Source organism: Haematobia irritans, chromosome 2, assembly GCF_050003625.1.
Source record: "Haematobia irritans isolate KBUSLIRL chromosome 2, ASM5000362v1, whole genome shotgun sequence".
NCBI classification, from domain to species: Eukaryota; Metazoa; Arthropoda; class Insecta; order Diptera; family Muscidae; genus Haematobia; species Haematobia irritans.
Window position 1 is genome coordinate 221,911,846 of NC_134398.1, and position 24,468 is coordinate 221,936,313.

Sequence of the window (24,468 nt, forward strand, 5' to 3'; positions counted from 1 at the left end):
TATCACATCCGTCAAATGTGTTGGGGGCTATATATAAAGGTTTGTCCCAAATAAATACATTTAAATATCACTCGATCTGGACAGAATTTGATAGACTTCTACAAAATCTATAGACTCAATCTATAGGCTAATGCACTAGGGTAGAACACAATGTTATTAAAAAATACGGGAAACAAAAGTTTATTTATGATTTATACCTCGATATATAACAGGTTGGCTGATAAGTCCCCGGTCTAACAAAGAAAAACACATTTTTTGTCAAAATTCGTTTTTATTATTCAACATAGTTCCCTTCAAGAGCGATACAACGATTATAACGACCTTCCAATTTTTTGATACCATTTTGGTAGTACTCCTTCGGGTTTGCCTCAAAACAGGCCTCAGTTTCGGCGATCACCGCTTCATTGCAGCCAAATTTTTTCCCTGCGAACATCCTTTTGAGGTCTGAGAACAAGAAAAAGTCGCTGGGGGCCAGATCTGGAGAATACGGTGGGTGGGAAAGCAATTCGAAGCCCAATTCATAAATTTTTGCCATCGTTCTCAATGACTTGTGGCACGGTGCATTGTCTTGGTGGAACAACACGTTTTTCTTCTTCATATGGGGCCGTTTTGCCGCGATTTCGACCTTCAAACGCTCCAATAACGCCATATAATAGTCACTGTTGATGGTTTTTCCCTTCTCAAGATAATCGATAAAAATTATTCCATGCGCATCCCAAAAAACAGAGGCCATTACTTTGCCAGCGGACTTTCGAGTCTTTTCACACTTCGGAGACGGTTTACCGGTCGCTGTCCACTCAGCCGGCTGTCGATTGGACTCAGGAGTGTAGTGATGGAGCCATGTTTCATTTATTGTCACATATCGACGGCAAAACTCGGGTGTATTACGAGTTAACAGCTGCAAACACCGCTCAGAACCATCAACACGTTGTCGTTTTTGGTCAAATGTGTGCTCCCATTTTGCACAGAGCTTCCGCATATCCAAATATTGATGAATGATATGACCAACACGTTCCTTTTATATCTTTAAGGCCTCTGCTATCTCAATCAACTTCATTTTACGGTCATTCAAAATCATTTTGTGGATTTTTTTGATGTTTTCGTCGGTAACCACCTTTTTCGGGCGTCCACTGCGTTCACCGTCCTCCGTGCTCATTTCACCAAGCTTGAATTTTGCATACCAATCAATTATTGTTGATTTCCCTGGGGCAGAGTCCGGAAACTCATTATCAAGCCAAGTTTTTGCTTCCACCGTATTTTTTCCTTCAGAAAACAGTATTTTATCAAAACACGAAATTCCTTTTTTCCATTTTTTTTGCAATAACAAAAGTTGCTTCACAAAAGACGGTCTAATTGACTTACAGACGTCAAATGTTGACACGAATCATTTGAAGGTTGGTACTATATAAAAATAATATGCATTTAATACTAGCGACGCCATCTATGTGTCAGACCGGGGACTTATCAACCAACCTATTATCAATCAATTGATTTAATTTTTTAATTATAAATATGTTGCAGATATTTTTTCTGCACAGAACAAATCACGAAGTTAATAGATTAACTTTTTAAATGATATTGTTTCAACTGCAAAAATGGTAGCATCGATCACAGAAGTAGTTAGTAATAAAACAATATGCTTGATTAAAAATTTAATTGATTTCTTCGGAATATTCAATTAGTTTCTTAATTGGTTCAATTTTTCAAAATGTAATTGATTTCATATTTTCTATTATAAGAATGGTATAGACCTACACAGAAAAAAATATCACAAAAATATTTCCAATTAAAAAGTTAATTGAAATAGAAATCGTAATCGATTAAAACATTAATTGATACAATTAAGTTTTTAAAATAAAGTAAAATAAGAAAATGATTGAGATTTTTTGCATTTTTAGAATTAAAATATTAACAATCCAGTATATTAATTAAAAAAAAATATATCTAATTCAAAATATAATTGAAAATTTAGTTCGGAAATAATGACTTTCATAATATAACTGGTTCATTAAATTTTGACGCCAATCTAAAGAAAAATTCAACTATAATTATAATCGGAAAATTCATAAGAAAGTATCATCTTATGTAAAATTACAAGAAGAGAATTATTTAATCTAAAGCAAGTAATAATTATAAATAAATAAACAATATCACAATAAATAATTGATTGCCTTCATTAAAAAAATTATTGATATACATTTTTAATTTTATTTCAATTAAAAAATTAATTGATATACATTTTTAATTTTATTTCAATTAAAAAATTAATTGATATACATTTATAATTTTATTTCAATTAAAAAATAAATGAAAGTGTCGAATAAATCTATTTTTTTTTAATCAAGAATATGTTTATATTTTATTAATTCTCTAATTGATGCTATCATTTTTCATGACTGAAGAAGTTTCAATTAAAAATTGAATTGGATCAGTTAATTTCGTAGCCTCCAAACGTCAACGCTTTTGGAAGCAAAAATACACCTAAACAAGTGTTCGCGAAACGCTATGGTTGTGTTCACAGTTTTTTTTGTTTTTGATTTGAGATTTGCAATTACGACATTTCAAAGGCTATTTCTCTTATAGAATATATGGTCTTTAGGATAGTGTGAATTATCCTATGACCCTTTTACGTAATGTTGGGTATTTTGAAATAATAAAATATTACTTAATATGAACTTATATATACACCTAGAAATTTGCAATTTTCAAATGTACATTACCAGATTTATACGCTCAATAAAAATATAGGAGCCTAGTTTATAAGGGGATCACAAAAAAAAAAACTCCAAGTAAAACGACTCAAAGAAATGGACACTGCCACCCACATCAACAGTGTAGACAAAATCATATCCAAACAATAAAATCACAACACAAATGTAAGTAGTACGTTAAGGAGAGTAGCGTCAAGCACTGTCGTTTGACCCTAATTGAGGAATAATCGAAAATCTAAAATTTTCCCTTAGCCCTTTGCATTTTGGTTAAACAAATGAAAAACACTACGCTAAAACTGACCATATAAGACAACAAGAAAAATTGTAAATTCCCCTCCTCGATAAAATTATAAAATGACCTCACAAACAAACAAACATATTTCTTTTTGCCACTATGCACACCATTGATTTAATATGGGGGGAGATAAATGAAGAAGGCAAAGAGCCACTAGGGCAAACAAGCAAGCAGGCAGCCAGGCTGGCAGGTTGATGGAAAATAGTCATTGCAACAACGCTGACAAAACCATATAGATAGATATTCACTGCTTCTGTTGCTATCATCATGGAAGCTCACTCAACTTGCTTAGAGTGCCCACCAATCGACCGTCTATAGTTGAGCTGAGATGGGATGAGAATAGAATTTTCAAAAAAAAAAATGTGAATAAACCGAAACTCAAGAAATTTCCACCAACAAAAAACGGGCCACAGCAACATTCCCAGCTTTTAATAATAAAAAATGATAATAAATCGACTTTTGCACAAAGTAAAGAAATGGTAATGACAGTGGTGGTGGTGGTGGCAATGGTACTTTTGCCCATTCTAGTCTCCTCGTAGTTTTTTTTTTCTGCTTAGACTTAGTCAGTGTCTTTATGTCTCTGTAGATGAAATGAAATGGATGTCTTCTCTCATTGTTGGTAGGAGTCTTCTTTTTCTTTTTATCTTGTGTCGTTTGTTTCTTGGTTTAGGGATACAATTTCAACGACGGATTTTATTTTGTGTGCCTTCAACGAGAATACGAATTCGTTGCTCGCATCATGGGTAAATATCTCCTATCTAAATAAATACAGGCAAGAGTTTGAGGAGGTATAGTAGATGTGTGGCTACTACCCATTTCTTTCATTTGGGCCAAACACATAGGGATACAGATGCGTAAGTTTATTCCCTCCAAAAACAAAAAACAAGAACAAAAAGGTTAGCTCTTTTCTTTGCATTCACCACAACCTTACTCTCCGAATAATTAGATATGTTTCGTTTGTTTGTGGTAGTGTCCTCACAGAAGGTTCATTTGCTTGAATTTTTCAATTCGCGCTCTTCAAAATTGAACGACAGTTGGTTTAGTGTTTATCTTACATATTTGAATGACTTGGCATTTTTCTTGTGGGACATTCTGACTTGGCTGCCAAATCAAGTCAGCCATCGCCCTAACCTGTGTAGCGTTTCCATCCAATACTAAATATTTGGATGGCTTAGCATTTGAATGTGTGTGTGGAGGTTGATGGGTACAACAAATAAACCATCAGCTAATAAATGGCATAAAATGAAATATTATCCACAGAAGTTTGTAATTACGAACTATTGCAGTTTGAAGGTTTTAGGATTCCTTTTGTTTTGTGGAATGTGGCAACCCTAGTGCTTTTATTTAAAAGAGAGAATTAGGGGTATATGACCTAGTGATTAGATCAAACGGACAATACATTGAAATACATGTGAAATTCTATCACATTTTATATCATCAAACTATTTTCAATTAAAAAATTGATTGAAAGTGAAAATGTAATCAATTAAAAAATTTTCTAATACAATTATCTTTTTAATTTAATTAAAAAATAAAGTCTGTTAGGGGACTGATTGAAATCTTTACATTTTTAATTAAATTATCCCATTTTACATTTCATTCAAATGAAAATATAATTTCAATTAAACATATAATTTAATTCATTGCTTCATAAAATTTTGACTCAAATACAAACAAAAGTATGCGACTATAATTATTATCAGAAAATTCATAAGAAAGTATAAACTCTTATAAAATTACAAGAATATTATTTCATTTGAAGGTAAAAAAAATTGTTGCTTCAATTTTTTGAAGTTTTGGCACCAAAATCAATTAAATTTTTAATCAAGCCAATTGAAAACTAATGCCGAAGAAATTAATTTTTTAATAACATATGGTTTATAGTTCTTAATAATTGTGCGATTGATATAATCATTTTCCTGATTGAAGCAATTTCAATTTAAAAATTGAAAAAAAAAAATAAATAAAAATTAATTGAATCAAAAAATTTTGTAATTGAAACAGAAAATAAGGTTACCGTGTAGGAAACATCCATCAATATAAAATTTCGTAAAAATAATTGTTTTTTATTATTTTTTGTGATTGATAGTATCATTTTCGTGATTGAAGCAATTTCAGTTAAAATATTAATTATTTCAAATAATTTTATTTATTTATTTATTTATTCAGTCTATGGTATACATTTCTTACAGACTAAAAATAAATTAAGTCTAAAATAGAATTTAAACTATTTAGGGAAATTGAAAAATTTAAATCAAAGTTATTATTTAAATTGTTAAATTCCTTTAGAGATCTTAAAATTGGCTCCAAAGATGCATAGTTAGTTCTATGAGCAGGAATTGCAAAATAATCATGTAATTTGTAATTGACACAGAACAAATTTTGTTGGTGTAGAAAATGTCCATCAAAATAAAGTTTGGTTTTTATAAAACAATTTGTTAAATTTAATATTTATAGTTAACATAAAAACAATAATTAAATTTTATTTTATTTTTTTTTTATATAAAAGTTTGTGCTACTCTACATCTTTTTTGGGCTTACTTTACGAAAAATTTGGTCAAGGGAAAACGCGTGTAAATCGGTGAAAAAATCAAATTAAATTTCTTTTTCAAATTCAATTAGTATAAAATTCAGGAAAAATATTCAGTTAGGCTTTCTCTTTTCCAAATCCGAATTGCCGGGCCTCACGCTTGATACCTGCCATCAGATTTTGTACAGCCACCTTGTCCACCTTCTTCGCCGCAGAAAGCCAGTTTGCCTTGAACTGCTGCTCGTCCTTAGCAGTTTTTTTTTGGTCTTCTTTGGGTTCCGCTTGACAATAGCCCAGTATTTCCCAATTGGGCGGAGCTCTGGCGTGTTGGGAGGGTTCTTGTCCTTGGGAACCACCTGCACGTTGTTGGCGGCGTACCACTCCATGGCCTCTCCAATGGCAAGATGCCAAATCCGGCCAAAACAGTACGGAACAACCGTGTTTCTTCAGGAAAGGCAGCAGACGTTTATTCAAACACTCTTTCACGTAAATTTCTTGGTTGACAGTGCCGGAAGCTATGAAAATGCTGCTTTTCAAGCCACAGGTACAGATGGCTTGCCAAACCAGATATTTCTTTGCGAACTTTGACAGTTTTATGTGCTTGAAAATATCTGCTACCTTTCCCCTTCCTTTTGCCGTATAAAACTCCTGTCCCGGAAGCTGCTTGTAGTCGGCTTTGACGTAGGTTTCGTCGTCCATTACCTCGCAGTCAAACTTCGTCAACATCGTCGTGTACAGCCTCCGGTATCGCGCTTTGGCCGTCGTATTTTGTTTATCATCGCGATTTGGAGTCACTACCTTCTTGTAAGTCGATAGTCCGGCTCGTTTTTTGGCTCGATGCAAGGTTGTAGACGATTATTTGCGGCATCTCGGAGAGAGAGGTTAGGGTTTCGCTTGAAACTACCGGCAACTCTCTTTGTCGTCTCAGCGGCTTCCGGTTTTCGATTTCCCCCCGATCCAGACTTCCTGGCTGTGGACAAACGTTCCCCAAACACTTTAATTACATTTGTAACGGTTGATTTGGCAACTTTTAGCGATTCTGCCAGCTTTGCGTGCGTAGCTCGGATTTTCGCGATGCGCGAGCAAAATTTTGATACGCTGCTCTTCTTGCTTGGACGGTATTTTGACAACTGAAGAGTGAATTCCAAAATCAAAATAGGAGCAACATTCTACACACACACCTTCAAAATGAGGGGTGTTCAGGTTTTTTAAATGCAAAATTGAAAGAAATACGTCAAGTTTATATTGACCACATTTTGACCGTATCACCCTTTAATATACTTAAACAAATATGGGGAGCCTGGTGATAAAATCAAAGTTAATTAAGTGAATTCATCGTACCATAATAGGAAAGTACCGTCAAAATTCAATGAATAGAAGTTAATTTTTTTTATAGAAAAGTTTGTGGCAACACTACCCCCGCTTGCCGTTGCATATTTTTGTAAAAAAAAAATATAGAAAATGTCGTAAATTTTTTGTTTATAAAAATTGTCGTCAAATTCTTCTTTAAAAAATTCGGTAAAATTGTTTTTAAAAATTCGGTAAAATTGTTTTAAAAAAATAGAAAATACTTACAATTTTTTATAGAAAATTTCGTTAAATTTATTTTTAAAAAGTTTTGTAATTTTTTTTATGGAGAATTTCGTCCAATTTTTATGGCAACACAACCGCCGATAGGCGACACCATATTGTTCATGTAAGTGGTCTACTACCGCCAGCCGCTATGATTGTGTTTCAACATTTAATTTGGTAATACCGCTTGCTATCGTGGATTTGTACACTTGATTGTAGAAGAAGCAATAATACACTTAAATGTTCGCGAAACTCTATGGTTGTGTTGACAGTTTTGAGATTTGCAATTACACAGAATAAATTTTCACGAAAATATTTCCACCTAAAGTCTTTATAGACTTTTAAAAAATATCCAATCAAAAATTTTATTGATTCAACAAATGTTTTAATTGAAACCAAAATCAATCACAAAAATTAATTGTATCAATTAATATTTTAATTGGCTGAATTAATTTTTTAATTGATACTATCATTTTTGTGATTTAAGACATTCCAATTAAAAAAATTAATTGGATCAATTAATTTCGTGATTGAATCAGAAAAAAAAATTGTGTGTACGACAAGGCTATTTCTTTTACACAGTGTATGGTCTTTAGGATAGCGTAAAATTTTGAAACAGTAAAATGTCATAATACTTAATATGAAGTTATATCTAGAATTACTTTATTTTAAAGTTATGGCTACAGTTGATAACGGAAAACACCTTTTTTGGTTCTTATATGCGTTTTTTTTTTCTTATAGGCTATAGTACGAAAAAGAAAGTATGGTGCTTTTAATAGACATTCTTTAATAAGATGTGTTGATATCTGTCATATATTATATAATAAAATCGAGTTCCGTCCTGTCTTCTCTAATGTTATTGAAATAATGAAAAATATATGAAATGACAACCAATAACACGGGTCCACATACAAAATAGTTGAGGAAAATATACATTTATGATACAATTTACAATGATTTATTATCAAACATTACCAATCATAAACATATACACACTGCCTCACAATCTCTCTTCAAGTGTTAGTATAATTTCGAGTAAAATCCACCACCATTTTTATAAGGAATTTTAAAACAATTCATTGGTCGGCATTCTCCTCTACTTACAAAGATTAGTCTCTACTCTCACCAATATCCCTATCTGTTCTAGAATGGTAGATATATTACCAAAAAGAAACCCATAATATATTTTGCGTACACACAAATACGTATACAGATTACCCATTGCCTACTATTCTTTACATACTCCCTCTCTCTTTTCAAATTGTGGGGTCCTTTGAAAACATTTGGCGGGGTTTTGTTTGTCACACCGTTTTGCTTTTATTTACAATTAAGTTTTTCTTGCCATCACTGGCCGTCGTCTTCTCTCATCCACTCGAGAGAGTAATGGATTACGAAAAGAAGGGGAATGTAGAACAAAAAAAAAAATAAATAAATAAATTGGTAAAAGCAAACAATTGATTATACCAATGCAACTGGAATATTTATCACAGAAAATGTTATCCTTCTTCCGTTATTTGGATTTAAAACAAAGACATATACACAGAGAGAAATTTTGAAAATAGTTTATTGGAGAGAGAGAGGTATTTGAGAGACTAGTTTTCAAAATATGTGAATAAAATTAATCATATGAATATAAGACCATTTATTAGAAATTGTTTTACTGTTACATTTTATTAAATATCCTACAGATAAAAAAAACATACTTAATTTCAATGGAATATTTTTCAATGTAAAAAATCTTCGTAGTAAAAAATATGATTTAAGGTAACTATAAACATTTGCTCAGTGTATGAAATATAAATATTGATCCCTCACAAATAATTATTTCCTTTTTAATTTGAGTACCTTGATGTTTTTCTCTGTGTACATAACGGCGTGTTGAGTACTCCACTAGTGTTTTTTACTACACACTTGTTTGTTTCTAAATCCTCTAACCTCTGCCGCCTAGTGTGTTCAGTCCTTGTCATAACCGGAAAATTCTTAAGATTGTAGCCTAAATCAACAGACATATTCTCATTGCTATATCATCATTTTCTTACATTGCTGCTATTCTGACTTTACATTCCGATTATTAGGATTCTTTATGTCATCGTCGGCAATCCGTTCCAAAACAGTCTACTGCGCTCACACAGTTCTTGTTTGTTTCCTTTTGCCTTTATTCCACCATCTATACAACATGTCTATGTACGACCATATCTATACCTTCTTACTCTTATTTTACTTATCCTAGTAATGACGTTGCAAACAATATGGAAGGATGGTGGACAGGCCAATAACCAACCATTCTTTACTCTTCGTTTCAAATCTATGAAGATATGAATTGAATGAATAAACCATTTTGTACCCTTTTGCCTCTTAGTTATTAAACATGAATTTCGTTACTGGTGGATAGACACATGTGATGTATGTGTATTTGGTTGGAAACGTCGTCCAATTTACTTTTTTTGGCATGGCATACAACACAGATATTAATGTGCGTGTGTGTGTGTTAAAAACATTTATCCTCTTTTTTACAAAATCGTTTTTAGTGCAAATTAATATTAGCTACTGATTTCCCAATTTTATTAGTCGGTTCGAACCCTTTTTGATTTGCAATGTTATAAAGAGAGCAATAGCAAATCCATCTAATCCTTTTCTTTAGTCGTAATAACCAATTTTGCAATGAAATGTATACATCTAGCGAGGAAATGACGACTGCTTTAAGCGTTTAAAAACCCCAAACTAATTTTCTAGATTATATCAAAACCATTAGATCATGTTTTAAAAAAGCCAAATGAGCAACACTGTCAGTGATCATCTCATCAAACAAAATTGAGATTGACTTTCATTTATTGAGAGAAGTCATATGAGCGTTTGTCCAATAGTTTAGTTGAAAATGTCTAAAAAAAATTTACCAGCATTGTATTTCCTGGTGGAGACACATTGTTTGTTTTTGAGTGTAAAGAAGACTTTGTAGTTTTCAAATTTTCCCATATTCAGTATTCAATTACAACAATACATCGAACGACAAGCATTGATAATTTGAATATCTAATACCATTCTTGTAAGAGTTTTGCATTATACACCGTTTAGTCAGACATGCTCTCTTGACATTCTCTTTCCTCATTTTAGCTTATTACCCCCATCAGTATGTACGTATGTATGCAAGTGTGGATGAAGGCACCATAAAACACTGTGATTGTTATACTACACAAAAACCATTGAATCTTTTTAAGTTTGACAGTGTTAGCCACGAAAGACAAAAACCTTTATTTTAGAAAAGATGAACGAATGATGAGCATACGTAAATTTGTTTTCTGCTCGTATGCACACACATAACAAATCATCATCATCTCACACATACACACTCCAACACAACCAACCACAACACATCCTTTGCGATCACAGCAAATAAAGCAAAAATATTAAGATAGACTTCAATACCTTTATTTTTATAGTTCAAATCCAGAATATTCTGGAGTGATGGTTTAAACTCTTGAAGTTGATATGAATCATTTTTATAATTAATATTCTTATATGATTTACTAATCTGATTAGATAGGATGATGCGATTTGTTCAGTGGTATGAACAAAATTTCAAATAGCGATAACCTTAAAACAAATCATCATTATTGCACTTGTTCTTCGTGGCCATTTGGGCAAATATTCACAAAATATCCACTGATTCACCTGATGGAAAATGAAATTAGTTTTCCTAACATTATCTTATATCTTAATTAGGGTCTTGATTAAAATGCTTAAAACCGTTACACGATTAATATTGTCGAATTGGCAACACTGAACATAACTAAATATGTTTTTACCTTTTCTTGCTAGCAACACAAGGCTAGAATGGAGCGGTGACAATAGTGGCCTAATCATAAAAAAGTAATATCCAAAACCTAAACCAAGTGCAATAAGATAGAATAGACACTTGGTCACATATACACTACGAATTGATGACGTCTGGTTGTTTTGTTTACTGGATTTGTGTTGTGTATTTGTATAAAACTGTATGTGTGTGTGATATCTGTGCCTGATTTTAATTTTTCACTAAACATTGAACAACGATTATTGTAAGTCTAACCAATGATGTACGTAAACATAAAGTCGTCGTCATGTATGGCAAGAGTACGTATTCTGATGCTAATGGTACTGCTGATGATGACGATGGGAGAGAAAGAAGGTTGCTTCATAATGATGATAATGGTGATGCTTGGTTCGTAGATTCCTTGGGCGGCATAGCATTTTATGCTACACTACGGCTAGTATTAGCAAGCCAACTTGTGTGTGCCATTGCTGCCTTTGACTTGTGTATTATTCTGAACTGCTGTTCCTCTTAGGAATTGATGGAACACCACTCTCATACATTGTCGTTTGTATGTATGCACGTAGCAGTAGTACCAACAAATAACCATCCAACCAAACGTTCGATACGTACGACGTTTGTGCGACGTAAAGTACGTACATACGCCACATGCTTGTTTGTGCCACACAGCTATTTGCTGCTCATGCACAAGTAAACGGCAATAATGGCAGCAGCAACAACAACAAATGAAGAAACGACGTTTATCTCTCTTGAACACAACGGTCTGTGCTCATTATTTGTTTGAGCGCCGCGCTGTAAAGTTGTGAAAAATTTCAATTCATTAAGACGCGGCGGCAACACACACGGTAACGATTGCGGCGAAACGAACAAATATAACAACGGCAACCAAGAGGAGCACCTCCTCAACAAACACAAAGAATACGGGAAAAAGGAATAAAAAATCGAATCGAAGAAGTATAGAATTATACCAATAACCAACATAAAAGGAAAAGAACTTTAGAAGAAAAAGATGATGGCAAAAAGTAGTAGAACCAGTAGGCATCATCCATCTCCATACTCTTTGAATAAATAATAATAAAAAAATATATACCTACAACTAAAAAGGAAGAAACCCAGCCATACATTTCTTCTAAAGAATTCCACATGCAAAGAGCGAGAGAGAGGGAGAGTGAGTTAGTTGTGAGTGTAAAGTAAAATAAAAAGAAGAAGCACCTTAGCGCATTTTTCTTAGCTAAATAAAAAGCCATTATCATCTCTAGTCGTACATAGGTGGCATAGTCGTTGTGCTGTTTTGCTTTTATTGAAAAAGCAGCGAAAAATGAATAGAAATGAATGCAAAAATGTCAATAAACAAAATTAATTAATTATGCAAAAAAGAAAGAGAAGAAAAGAAAAAATAAAACACCAGCAATCAATAATGCCTAGAATTGTTTGTTAGTATATTTATTAATAAAAACAAGTTGATCGAACAACTACAGTACAGCAACAGCAGCAATAATTTTAATAATAACAACAAAAGCACCTGTGATGTCTTATTTAATGTGTGGAATAAAACAAAAAAGCAAACGAAATCAATAAATTATAAAAAAAAGAAATAATTGTATTGAATAGAAATCAATGTTCAAGTGTTAGAGTAGTGAAGCAATCGCGTCCATAAAGTGTAAAAAGGGTAGCAGCAGACGGTATATATTAACGCCACCACCACAACTACCACCCCAGTGTGCATGAAAACGAAATGGAAATAATTAAGCCTATGGATTTTAGCAGTTTTACTGCTTTCTGCGAGCATTTAAATAAACTGTCAAAATCATCGAACATCACAGCCACCACAACAACAACTCTACCAGCCACCACAGCAAGTACAATGGCGGTGACAGCCAACTATGCCAACACCAATACCACAACAGATCTCTCATCTATGACAACGCCGTCACCGCCGCCGCCGCCATCATCATCGTCGTCACCAACAAATATTGCTCCTCCTCATATAAATGGCACAATTTACTTAGAGGTAACCGTAAAACCCCATAAATTAAAATAGCGAATAATGCTCCTCCGTCATAACAGCGGAAATAAATCGTACGGCGACAAAAGCATAGTTTGTTTTAAGCAATATAAATTAATAGGACTAGCATTCCCCCTATTTAAGTGTATAGAAAAACTTATATAGGTATCTAATAATCAATCGTGTACATATACACGTTCACATATTTATTAATTACCATTTTTATTTCATGTCTGCTTAATTTCATTGGGGTTTTTTTTTGCTTATTCTTGTTCTTCGTCTTGGGTTTGCATAAACATTGCTTTGGAAATTTCTTATTCTCTATTATTTTTGTTAACCATATTTGAGATGTCTCTTGTTGGCTCTCTGGATTTAACTCTCCCCCAAGATAATCTTTCTCTCGCTCTCATAGAGAACACAAATGGAATGTGGTTGTGAGTTGAATATTTGAAGTGAAGTGTCCCTGCTTCTTTTACACAAATATACTAAACAAAATTTCAAACAAATCATATCCCTTTTTTAGTTTCGTTTTCTAATCCAATTGAATCTACTATTCCTTTCTGGTTATTCTTATGAGATATTTGTTAATTTTTCGGCCAATAGATGCATTTCATAAGACAATTAAAATGAGCCTCAATTGTTTTCAAATGTATATAAATAATTGTGTGCATTCTAAAACTTTTGTTGTGGAATATTGCAAAAATCTTATTCATTTTGGCGATAACATTGTATCATTCATTTTTATTAGAAAGAAAAAAAACCAACATCTTATGCTGTCAGGAATAGTAAAATTGTATCGTTTCTTCATACTTCATATATATGATCTACTTCATAATAATGATCTAACGTTTGTATTTACGTTCAAATGAAGTGTCAAACTGTTCATTTCGGATATAAGAAAGAAAATATAAGTATTAACGTCGATGGATTAATATCGTCCTCTATGGGAATATATTTTCTATAGGCAAATTAGATAACTTTGTAATATGACAGGTGGCGAAACTGTTTTATCGATAAGAGACATGCTATATTTTAAAACAAATTTTTTGGTGTTTGGACCAAACTGTCCCTAGGCCTTGCATGTTAGGACAAAAATTGAGTTGCTCTCCGGCAATCTTATATCACCGATATAGACATAAGAATTATGAAAACTCAAATAAAACCCGACAAAATAGGTGAATTCAACACGTTTTAAATAACCAAATTGTATTTGTATATTGTAAAAAGTGTGGGTGTAATCTGCCCTGCATACAAAATGTAGTCAACAAAACATGTTTCTTATTTTGTATAAACCAAAGATGATTTTGTATGGCGTAAAACCAGAGGCTTAATTTCAGAAATTTAAAGGAATTGAAATTCTAAATTTAGTAAAAATATACGAAACAATTTGCTTTTAAATATTTGTTGGCAATTTTTTCCTTGGAAAAATCAAATTTTAAAATGTGGCACCACTTTTAGTATGACAGACATAGAGAAAGAGAGAGAGAGAGTGTACAAGATGAGTATGAAATGAGAACTATTCTTTTGTTGTTGTTTTTGTAGTGGAAATATTTGTGGCGTTGATTTTGTATTGTAATTATTTTGAAAAAAAGGACACTGACTTACACAAGAACAGCAACAATAAAGCACCCTTGGTTCATTTGGTACAGGCGTGTGTGAATGTTATGAGTTTGGTTTTCTTCTACCTTGAGTTTTTTTTTTTTAATTATAAATCATGGTGACTTAGTTTAACCCCTTGGGGAATATAGTTTTATGCAAAATATGAAAATGATGTAGGTGATATTTTTGTTTGCAAGATAATCATTGTAGAAAAAAAAAACATAATTTTAGTATTAATAGTTGTATTTCAAATACATTGATCATTATAATGTAATTTTAAAATATCAATACAAATCGAAAAATTAATTTTCGATTTACCCGCCCATAATTGGGACTAAGAATATTCCCTATAGGAAATTACACTGCCCCGCAGTCCAATAGTGAATTCTCACGTCTCAATAATGTTTAGTGATACACAAAAAACAAATTGTGGTAAACACTAAAATTTCTTGTAATTAAATGGGTTTGTTATGGACCGTGGACAAAGACGCCTTTTACTTACCCGAAGATTAATAAACATTTCTTTTTATAAAAGAAAATACTGTTAAATTGAAATCCACTTGTTATTATTATAAAGGAATTCTAACATAGTCTAACCAGTAACAATTCACCATACCTATTGAGATCCTTGGATTCACTATTATGGAAGTTTAAAGAGGGATAAAAGTCGGTTACCTCCACTTATGCGACACAAAAGTTCTTAACATTTACCACTCACACCTTCCTTACTGAATTATATAGATAAATTTCATTTCCGGAATTCGAAATACATTACGGCAATTCGACTTTAATATATCACACTTAATTTTTCAAATTGTGCCGCATTTTAAATAGTTCCTTTAATCAGGATTATATATTAATATCGAATTTTTGCCACTAGAATTACTTAATTTGGAAAATGTAGCAGGCTACATAGACTTCTATACTTGTGATATATTTGGATTTTTTTTTTAAAGAAGAAAAGTATATGCGAATTAAACCACTGAATTTTGCCGGTCGTGTATTTAATATCGGGACAATTATAGTACACAGAATTTTTTCTAATTCAATCACGAAATTAATTGATCCAATAATTTTTTAATTGAAATGTCTTCAATCACGAAAAATATAGTATCAATCACAGTTTTAATTGGGTACCAAAAACAAAAAACTTTATTAAAATATTGATTTCATTAGCAAATTTCCATGATTTTTTTAATTGATTCAATTTAAAATGTAATTGTTATTGATTGCAAAACTCAATATTTTTTTTAATTAAAAACGTAACTACTTTCACCACCGTGGTGCAATGGTTAGCATGCCCGTCTTGCATACACAAGGTCGTGGGTTCGATTCCTGCTTCGACCGAACACCAAAATGTTTTTCAGCGGTGGATTGCCCCACCTCAGTAATGCTGGTGACATTTCTGAAGGTTTCCAAGCTTCTCTAAGTGGTTTCACTGCAATGTGGAACGCCGTTCGGACTCGGCTATAAAAAGGAGGTCCCTTGTCATTGAGCTTAACATGGAATCGGGCAGCACTCAGTGATAAGAGAGAAGTTCACCAATGTGGTATCACGATGGACTGAATAGTCTAAGTGAGCCTGATACATCGGGCTGCCACCTAACCTAACCTAACTACTTTCAAATACTTTCTTAACTGGCTTAGTATTTTTAGTTTGTTTGTTTCAAATAAATTTTTAATTACAAAATTATTAAAAAATCCATATTTTTTTAACTGAGTTTTTCGAGGTTGGTTAAAATGTTAATTGTATCAATTAATTTTTAGTTAACATTGAACTTTTCTTGATTTGATTAAAAAGTTAATTATACCAATCAATTTTTTAATTGAAAAAGTTTTCAACTTTTATCAACTTTTTAATTGGAAACATTTTTGAGATATTTTTTCTGTGTAGTTATCAAAGCTTTTCATTTTGTTTGTTTTCAATATAATCTCCATTCCTTAGTGGGTTAATTACTTGTCTTTTACCTATATTCCTTTGAAATAGGCCGTTTGTAGGTCCTCTTATGCATGGATGATGGGTTTAGTATAACGAAATATATTTGTATGTCTGTAGTTGAATATTCCATATATACATACATACATGTCCATAAAAGATTCCACTAAGTATGGCTGGATGTGGCAACAAAGACTTTATACGAAAATTTATTATAACCAAATGTAGCAAGCACACATTTTTCTAACAAATAATGAAGTTTTTGTTTTACATTTTTTCTCATTTCATTTTACCTCCCTCCCGCTTTCCCCCTCTTCTTCCATGCTATATTTCTTTATAATACGTGCTAAATTTTGTGAATGTGTTTGTATGTAGAGTAGGTATATCCTATTCTTCCCCTTAATTCACCTCTTTGTCATGATAATGTCCTCTTTTGTAGTCGGCGTTTTCCTTTTTCAACGTCTGCCTTCTGTAACCGTTGTATATCATCATCATCATCATCATCATGGTGCTTTGTCGATGGATATGACGACTACTAAATTCGGCCCTTTACCTTCTGTGTGTTTACATACGACAGCGACGGCTTGAAATGAATGAGTTGGAATGTTGTTGTTGTTATTGTTAAAATGGGGTGTTTTTATGGTTAGGTTCAATACTTTATGTTGTATTTGGTTCAGATATACGAAAACCGTGCAATTGGTGGTACTAAAACATTTGCACATATCTATTCATACATTTATCCATATATATATTTATCATGAAGCACACAGGGTAACATAATCATGATGATCATAGTCATTCCCATCGTAGGATTTTGAGTACGATATGTGTTTATGTGTATGTCCTTCATTTGTATATCTTCTTTATTTTGTTTTAGTCTTCCCAGTTGTATTGGTTCCTCGTCATTTGGCTTGACGATTTTGAGCTAGGGAATTCATATGTGTTAGGAGTTTAAAAAATGTTCATCATCACTTGTCATTCAGACCAATGAATTCACAGAACAAAAGAAATCTGATTTAATTGATACAATTATTTTTTTTAATTGAATTGAATCAAATAATTAATTGGAAATTAAAATTATTTGTGATTAAAAAATTATTTGATTTTTTCGACACTTGCAAATATTTTTATACCCACCACCATAGGATGGGGGGTATATTAACCTTGTCATTCCGTTTGTAACACATCGAAATATTGCTCTAAGACCCCATAAAGTATATATATTCTGGGTCGTGGTGAAATTCTGAGTCGATCTGAGCATGTCCGTCCGTCGGTCTGTTGAAATGACGCTAACTTCCGAACGAAACAAGCTATCGACTTGAAACTTGGCACAAGTAGTTGTTATTGATGTAGGTCGGATGGTATTGCAAATGGGCCATATCGGTCCACTTTTACGTATAGCCCCCATATAAACGGTCCCCAAAATTTGGCTTGCGAGGCCTCTAAGAGAAGCAAATTTCATCCGATCCGGCTGAAATTTGGTACATGGTGATAGTATATGGTCTCTAACAACCACGCAAAAATTGGCCCACATCGGTCCATAATTATATATAGCCCCCATATAAACCGATCCCCCGATTTGGCTTGAGAGGCTCCAAAGAGAAGCAAATTTCATCCGATCCGGCTGAAATTTGGTACATGGTGTCAGTATATGGTCTCTAACAACCATGCAAAAATTGGTCCACATCGGTCCATAATTATATATAGCCCCCATATAAACCGATCCCCCGATTTGGCTTGCGAGGCCTCTAAGAGAAGCAAATTTCATCCGATCCGGCTGAAATTTGGTACGTGATGTTAGTATATGGTCTCTAAAAACCATGCAAAAATTGGTCCACATCGGTTCATAATTATATATAGCCCCCATATAAACCGATCACCAGATGTGACCTCCGGAACCTCTTGGAAGACCAAAATTCATCTGATTCAGTTGAAATTTGGTACGTGGTGTTAATATATGGCCTCAAACTCCCATGCAAAAATTGGTCGATATCGGTCCATAATTATATATAGGCCCCATATAAACCGATCCCCAGATTTGACCTCCAGAGCTCCTTGGAAGAGCAAAATTCTTCCCATTCGGTTGGAATTTGGTATGTGATGTTAGTATATGGTATCCAACAACCATGCAGGAATTGGTTCCTATCAGTCCATAATTATATATAGCTCCCATATAAACCGATTCCCAGATTTGACCTCCGGTGCCTTTTGGAGAAGCAAAATTAATCCGATCTGCTTGAAATTTGGTACGTGGTGGTAGTATATGATATTTAATAACCATGCCAAAAGTGGTCCATATCAGTCCATAATCGTACATAGCCCCATATAAACCGATCCCGAGATTTGGTTTTGGAACCTCTTGGAGGAGCAAATTTCATCCGAGTCTGTTGAAATTTGGTACATTGTGCTAGTATATGGTCGTTAACAACCATGCCTAACTAGGTCCATATCGGTCTGTTGTTATATATGGCCCTCAGATAAATCGATCCCCAATCACACAAAAATTGGTCCATATCAAGTTCATAATTGTATATAGCCCCCATATAAGCGACCCCCATATTTCAATTCTGGCTCTCTACGTACAAAAAGTCCATATTGATTCGTAATTATTTGTAGACTTAACTCTATATAACTTTTTTGTCTAATATATACCATGTATGGACTAAATCACAATTTAGAAAACGATGTTAAGAAGTTTTAAGATACCAAAACCCAAGTAATTCGATTGTAGATGATAGTCTTTCGTAGAAGTTTCTACGCAATCCATGGTGGTGGGTACATAAGATTCGGCCTGGCCGAACTTGCGGCCGTATATACTTGTTTTAATTGATTCATATAAAAATTGTATTAATTTTTGCCACAAAACTCAAATTATTTTTAAGGGAATCAATTATTTATTAACTAATTCAGATGATGTTAATTTCCTGTAATTTTCATACAATTTTTTTGATTTCCTTTAAATTTGAACCAAAATTTAATGATTCTAGTATATAGAAACTAATTACATATTTTCGAACAGAATTTCCAAATTCATATGATTTTATTTGTTTGTTGTTGTTTTTTTAATTTTATTTAAAATATTAATTTTATTAAAATGTTTTGTTTTATTTAAAATTTAATTGGGATAATTATTATTTTAATTAAATAAAACAATCATTACACTAGTTTACAAAATAATTTTTTTTCATGTACATTTGATGAGATGCGACTACTTTTCAGGCGCAAAAGGGACACTGTAAAACATGATTTTTTTTTGAAAATTTGCCCTTTTTGCATCGATAGTTTTTTTAACCACTTAACATTACACAGATTATTCGTCATCTCAATACCTTTCATTTAAGTACCAACAGCGATATAATCGGACATTTCTAACTCGAGATATCATTTGTTTAATGAAACACTAAAAATAACGGGATATCTCAAAAACTGTTCCATAAAAAATTTTTTAACATTTTTTTCGAATTCAGAAGATCAAAATACCTCTCATCAAATGTACATTTTCAGTGTAGACTAGTGTTATTTTAATTGACTTTATTTTTTAATTTGATTAAAAAGTAAATTGTATCAGTTGAATTTTTGAACGTAACGTAAATGGTTACGTTTTCAACTTCAATGAAATTTTTAATTGGAAATATTTTGGTGTTTTCTGTTTTCAATCAGGGTAATTGTAGCAACAGTGATGACCACAATCTGGTAAAAACTTTAAATGCAGAATATGGTGGGGATCGGTCGGTAGTCAAAGGGTTACAGATTTGTTTGCCTTTGGTATTTTTTAAATACCTTTTGAATACCTTATTCAATACCTTTAGATTCAATATCTCAGTTTCTTTAAAGGTTATTGCCCATATTCAAAAATAATTTACTGACAGTTTATCGATGGAATTTGTATGGTAATAGTAGCTTTAATGCCTAACGGAGCTAAATCAAATATGTTTTTTCTTTACTTTAAAGAAAGATTCGATACATTTTTAAAAAGATTATGAAAATTATTTTAAATAAATTTTAATTTTAATTCTTTAATAAAAACTCTGCAAAAAAATTGCTTGTCCTAAAATTTAGTTTGCATAATCTTTCATATTAGGCTAATTAGGCTACGTTTATAATACAATTATGTTTATAGCGTGTTTTTAAGACATTTTCATTAAAAATATATTCTTTTTTAAATCAGATCAGTAGAAAAATAAAGGAAATTGTCTTTCAATTTCAATGTCACTTAAATTCCAAGTGACTAAATATATAAACATTTTTTAGCGTTCTTTGTCATAGTTACAACGAACCAAAAACTCGGATATCTGTGATTTCGTTATAACTGTATTCGACTCAATATTTTTTCTTACTAAGTCAACATTGTGCAAATAATACATTACCACCACTACTTGTTCGATTTATGACAAGGATCTGATGTACAATTCAGGATTCTGTCATTGGCATCCCTACAATTGTATGTATAGAAAGGGACAATGTAAATTTTTATAAATTCAACGTGTAGAATACACAACACTCTCTTCCTCTTCCCAGCCTTCTCTTCTTTTTACCAATATTATTTCATTTTAAATACAGCTCAAGCACATTTTGAGATAAATTGTGTTGCTCTTGCTTCTTCTTTACCGTGTATTTGTATATGGATGTGTAGATGGTATTTATTTGGGTGAGTATGGCTTATACTCGTGACAATAATACTAATGACGTTTGGGGGGGAATTTGATGACGATTTAGTGGGCAAAGATAATGACGTTGACAGTAGCATTTGCTAGTGGTGGTGGTGATGGTAATAATGTTGAATGTGATTTGGATGTACTCTGGATAGAATTAGGGGGTGCAAAATGAAATTTTACTTTTATTTGTATTATTTTTTCGTCTTTTTCAATGTATTTTATTAATGTTCATTATTATTAGTCGATGTTAGTCAGTCACAGCCGGCTGCTGCATTCTCAGAGAGATAGGGCAAAAGCAGCGACATTACCATTAGACAACCACCGACGAAATGTTCAAATCTGTATTCTCGTCCTTTAATAGGGTTTAGCTTATTTTTTGGGTCTCTGTTTTGAATTTTGTATTTGATTTGGTTTTGCAAATAGCTCTTAGGTAGCTATAAGTCGCGACCACCTACATTGTTGTTATACTTGTGGGCCATATTTTGGGTGATTTTTCATTAAAATCGTTTTTTTCGTCCTGTTTGCCTCTCATTCTCTCTGGTCTCATTTTGGGGGAAGTTTTTTCTTGTGTTTTTTGTTTTTGTTTTTGCAATACAGCCTGACATTAGGGAACTGGGGTGGTAAGTGCGCTGCCCATCTCGATTCGTTGTCGCATATGATTGCAAACACTAGTGACTCGTTTTCTATGTGTGGCAATGGCAATTTGAGACATTTTGATTTTGAAGGCGGTGTAAAGAGTAGGTTATGGGTTGTGCAAAACAAGGAGGAGAAGGAGGAGATACACACAATGAAAACGAACTATGTACGCTTTCACCCAGTGATGGTTTCTGCTTACCATTCCGACTTAAAATATAGGTGATGAAGGCGCGCGTATTTACTATTGTGTGCAATTGGTATATACAACGATACAATGTGTGCATGAAATGCTAGAGTTTTTCATTTTTATTTATTATTTCTATTTATGCATGGTACATATGTTTGTAATTCTTCCATTTATTATATTCGCTTAGCATTAGGTGGTACCTTTGGATATTGCTTGTCTTTCGACTGAGGGGTTAAAATATTTTGAATCTTATACACACTTATAAATTTATCACATAAATTGATAGTGGTCAGCAGTGTTGCCAATGTTTAGGTTTTTTCCGAGGGATTAGCTTTTTTGCTCTCATTTTACATTTATAACGGTTTCAACTCAAACAATGAACATTTAAAGTAGAATTCTCACCTATCTGTGTATGCAGAGAAGGAATATGATCACCCCAAACCTGTTTTAAGAACAAAATGTTTTGTTTTTGGACGGTGAACTAGGAAGCGATAATTTCTCAAACCTAAGACTTATAAAATTAAAATTTGACAATATGGTTCTCTTTAATGAAATGGTGATACCATAATTGGATGGAAGTCCAATAGCATTTCGATATAAGAAAAATATTTTTTTGTGATTTGCGTTTCTGAACATCGGAACATGGGAGAAAGACTTATTAGCGCAATGAACTTTGAGGAGAATTCAAGCACAGTGTGAAAGTAGTAGTGGTCTGGTTTTAAGTATCCAAAGTATCACGTTGCTTCCTTAAAAAATCAGAATTATAATGAAACATCGACATTGATTAGAAAATAATATCAAAATCCTTTGGATACCAGTGAGACAAATCCTTTGGATACCAGTGAGATTTTATCTGTTTAGAATTTTATTAGGATACAAAAATATGTCCTCCATTGTACCTCTATAAGTACCAACGCTCTCCCCCTTCTTATTTCCGTTATATGTACTCATTCGCGTTTAGCCTAATGTTCGTTCATAGTTTTATTTTCCCTCTTTAATACATATTTTCTAACTAAACATTTATTAAAAGTCATTTAAATGACTAATTTATATATACACACACACACACGAGCGCAACATGTTCATATGTAGATTTGTATATTAGGGTTTGTCATGGGAAATTTTTGCAGTTATTTTTATTATAATAAAAGACCCGGTTTCTCATCCTCCAATTAGTACTTAACAGGAGGATAATCCACCGGCTAGCAAAATTTTTTGTATGCGAAAAAAAAAAACATTTTTTTATCGACACGATCACCAATTCAGAAACCGACCCTAAATGTATCGAATGTTCATTGTAGACATTTCATTTAATTTAAAGAGTTTTTAATCTCATTTAATGGACTTTTTCCTTCTTTTTTTGACACACATTTCGAAAACTATTAAGTTCAGCTTTGTTCTCTTAAAAGTAGACTAAATAAAAAAGCAAGTTTGGAACATTTTTAACTTTAAACCTAAACGAAATTTGAATGTTTTTTATTTACAGAAAAATATTCTTTTCTGATTCAATCACGAAATTAATTGATTCAATTATTTTGTTAATTAATAAAAAGAGTAAATCAAGAAAATGATGGTGTCAATCACAGAATTAATTAGAAATAACAAATATATATAATTAAAAAAATTAATTGATTTCTTCTGTCACTTTCAATTAATCTTTTAATTAGTTCAATTAAAATTATTTCACAGTTTAAATTTTTTTGGAAATATTTTTTATTTAATTATATTGGCCTAAAGACTTGACTATTTTTACAATAAATATAAAATAAATAAAATGTTAATTGGGATAATTAATATTTTAAATAAAAATGTAAAAATTTTTCAATAATTTTATTAATTGACTCTACACAGAAAAAAATTCACGAAAATTTTTCCAATTAAAATTTTAATTGAGTTTTAACAAACATTCAATTTAAAATATAATTGATTCAAAAATTGTTTTAATTGAAACATAAAATCACAAAAATTAATAGTATCAATTAATTTTTTAATTGACCTTCAATTAATTGTTTAATTGGATCAATTAATTTTTTAATTAATACTATCATTTCTGTGATTGAAGACATTTCAATTAAAAAATTAATTGAATCATTTAATTTCGTGATTGAATCAGATTTGTTTTGTGTATGTTTTAATTTGATTAAAAAGTTAATTGTATCAGTTAATTATACCCTTCACCACTACTGTGGTACAGGGTATAATAAGTTTGTGCATTTGTATGTTTTTTTAATTGATTACGTTTTCAACTTTTTTAATTGGAAATATTTTGGTGACATTTTCTATGCAGAGGTTTAAAATATCAATAAATGTTTATATATACATTAATGAAAATTGTTAAACATTTTTTTCATTGACGATGATTTCACTTAAAAAAAATAAAATTATAGATTCTTCATTTCATATAATTTACATATTGATCCTTATATATTTCATGGCGATAAATGTGGATTTATAGGTATCTACATATTCATCTACACAATGACTACAACACTAATGATTTTAGTGGGGAATGGAAACAAAAGAAAAGGTCATTTG

General features: G+C 32.0%; 1 protein-coding gene across 17 annotated transcripts in view; it reads left to right on the plus strand.

The window, feature by feature from the left end:
• The window catches only part of kis (chromodomain helicase DNA binding protein kismet), a 108,428-nt gene that overhangs the window by 74,311 nt on the left and 9,649 nt on the right, over window positions 1-24,468 (plus strand). Inside the window, exon 1 of one of the 17 annotated variants that reach the window (XM_075297542.1) lies at window positions 11,707-12,927. The exons of the other annotated variants lie outside the window; for them this stretch is intronic. Within the exon in view, the coding sequence (XP_075153657.1) occupies window positions 12,652-12,927 (276 nt within the window). The 5' untranslated portion in view covers window positions 11,707-12,651. Of the gene's footprint in view, window positions 1-11,706; window positions 12,928-24,468 lie in introns of those variants that run through there. 17 annotated transcript variants of the gene reach the window in all.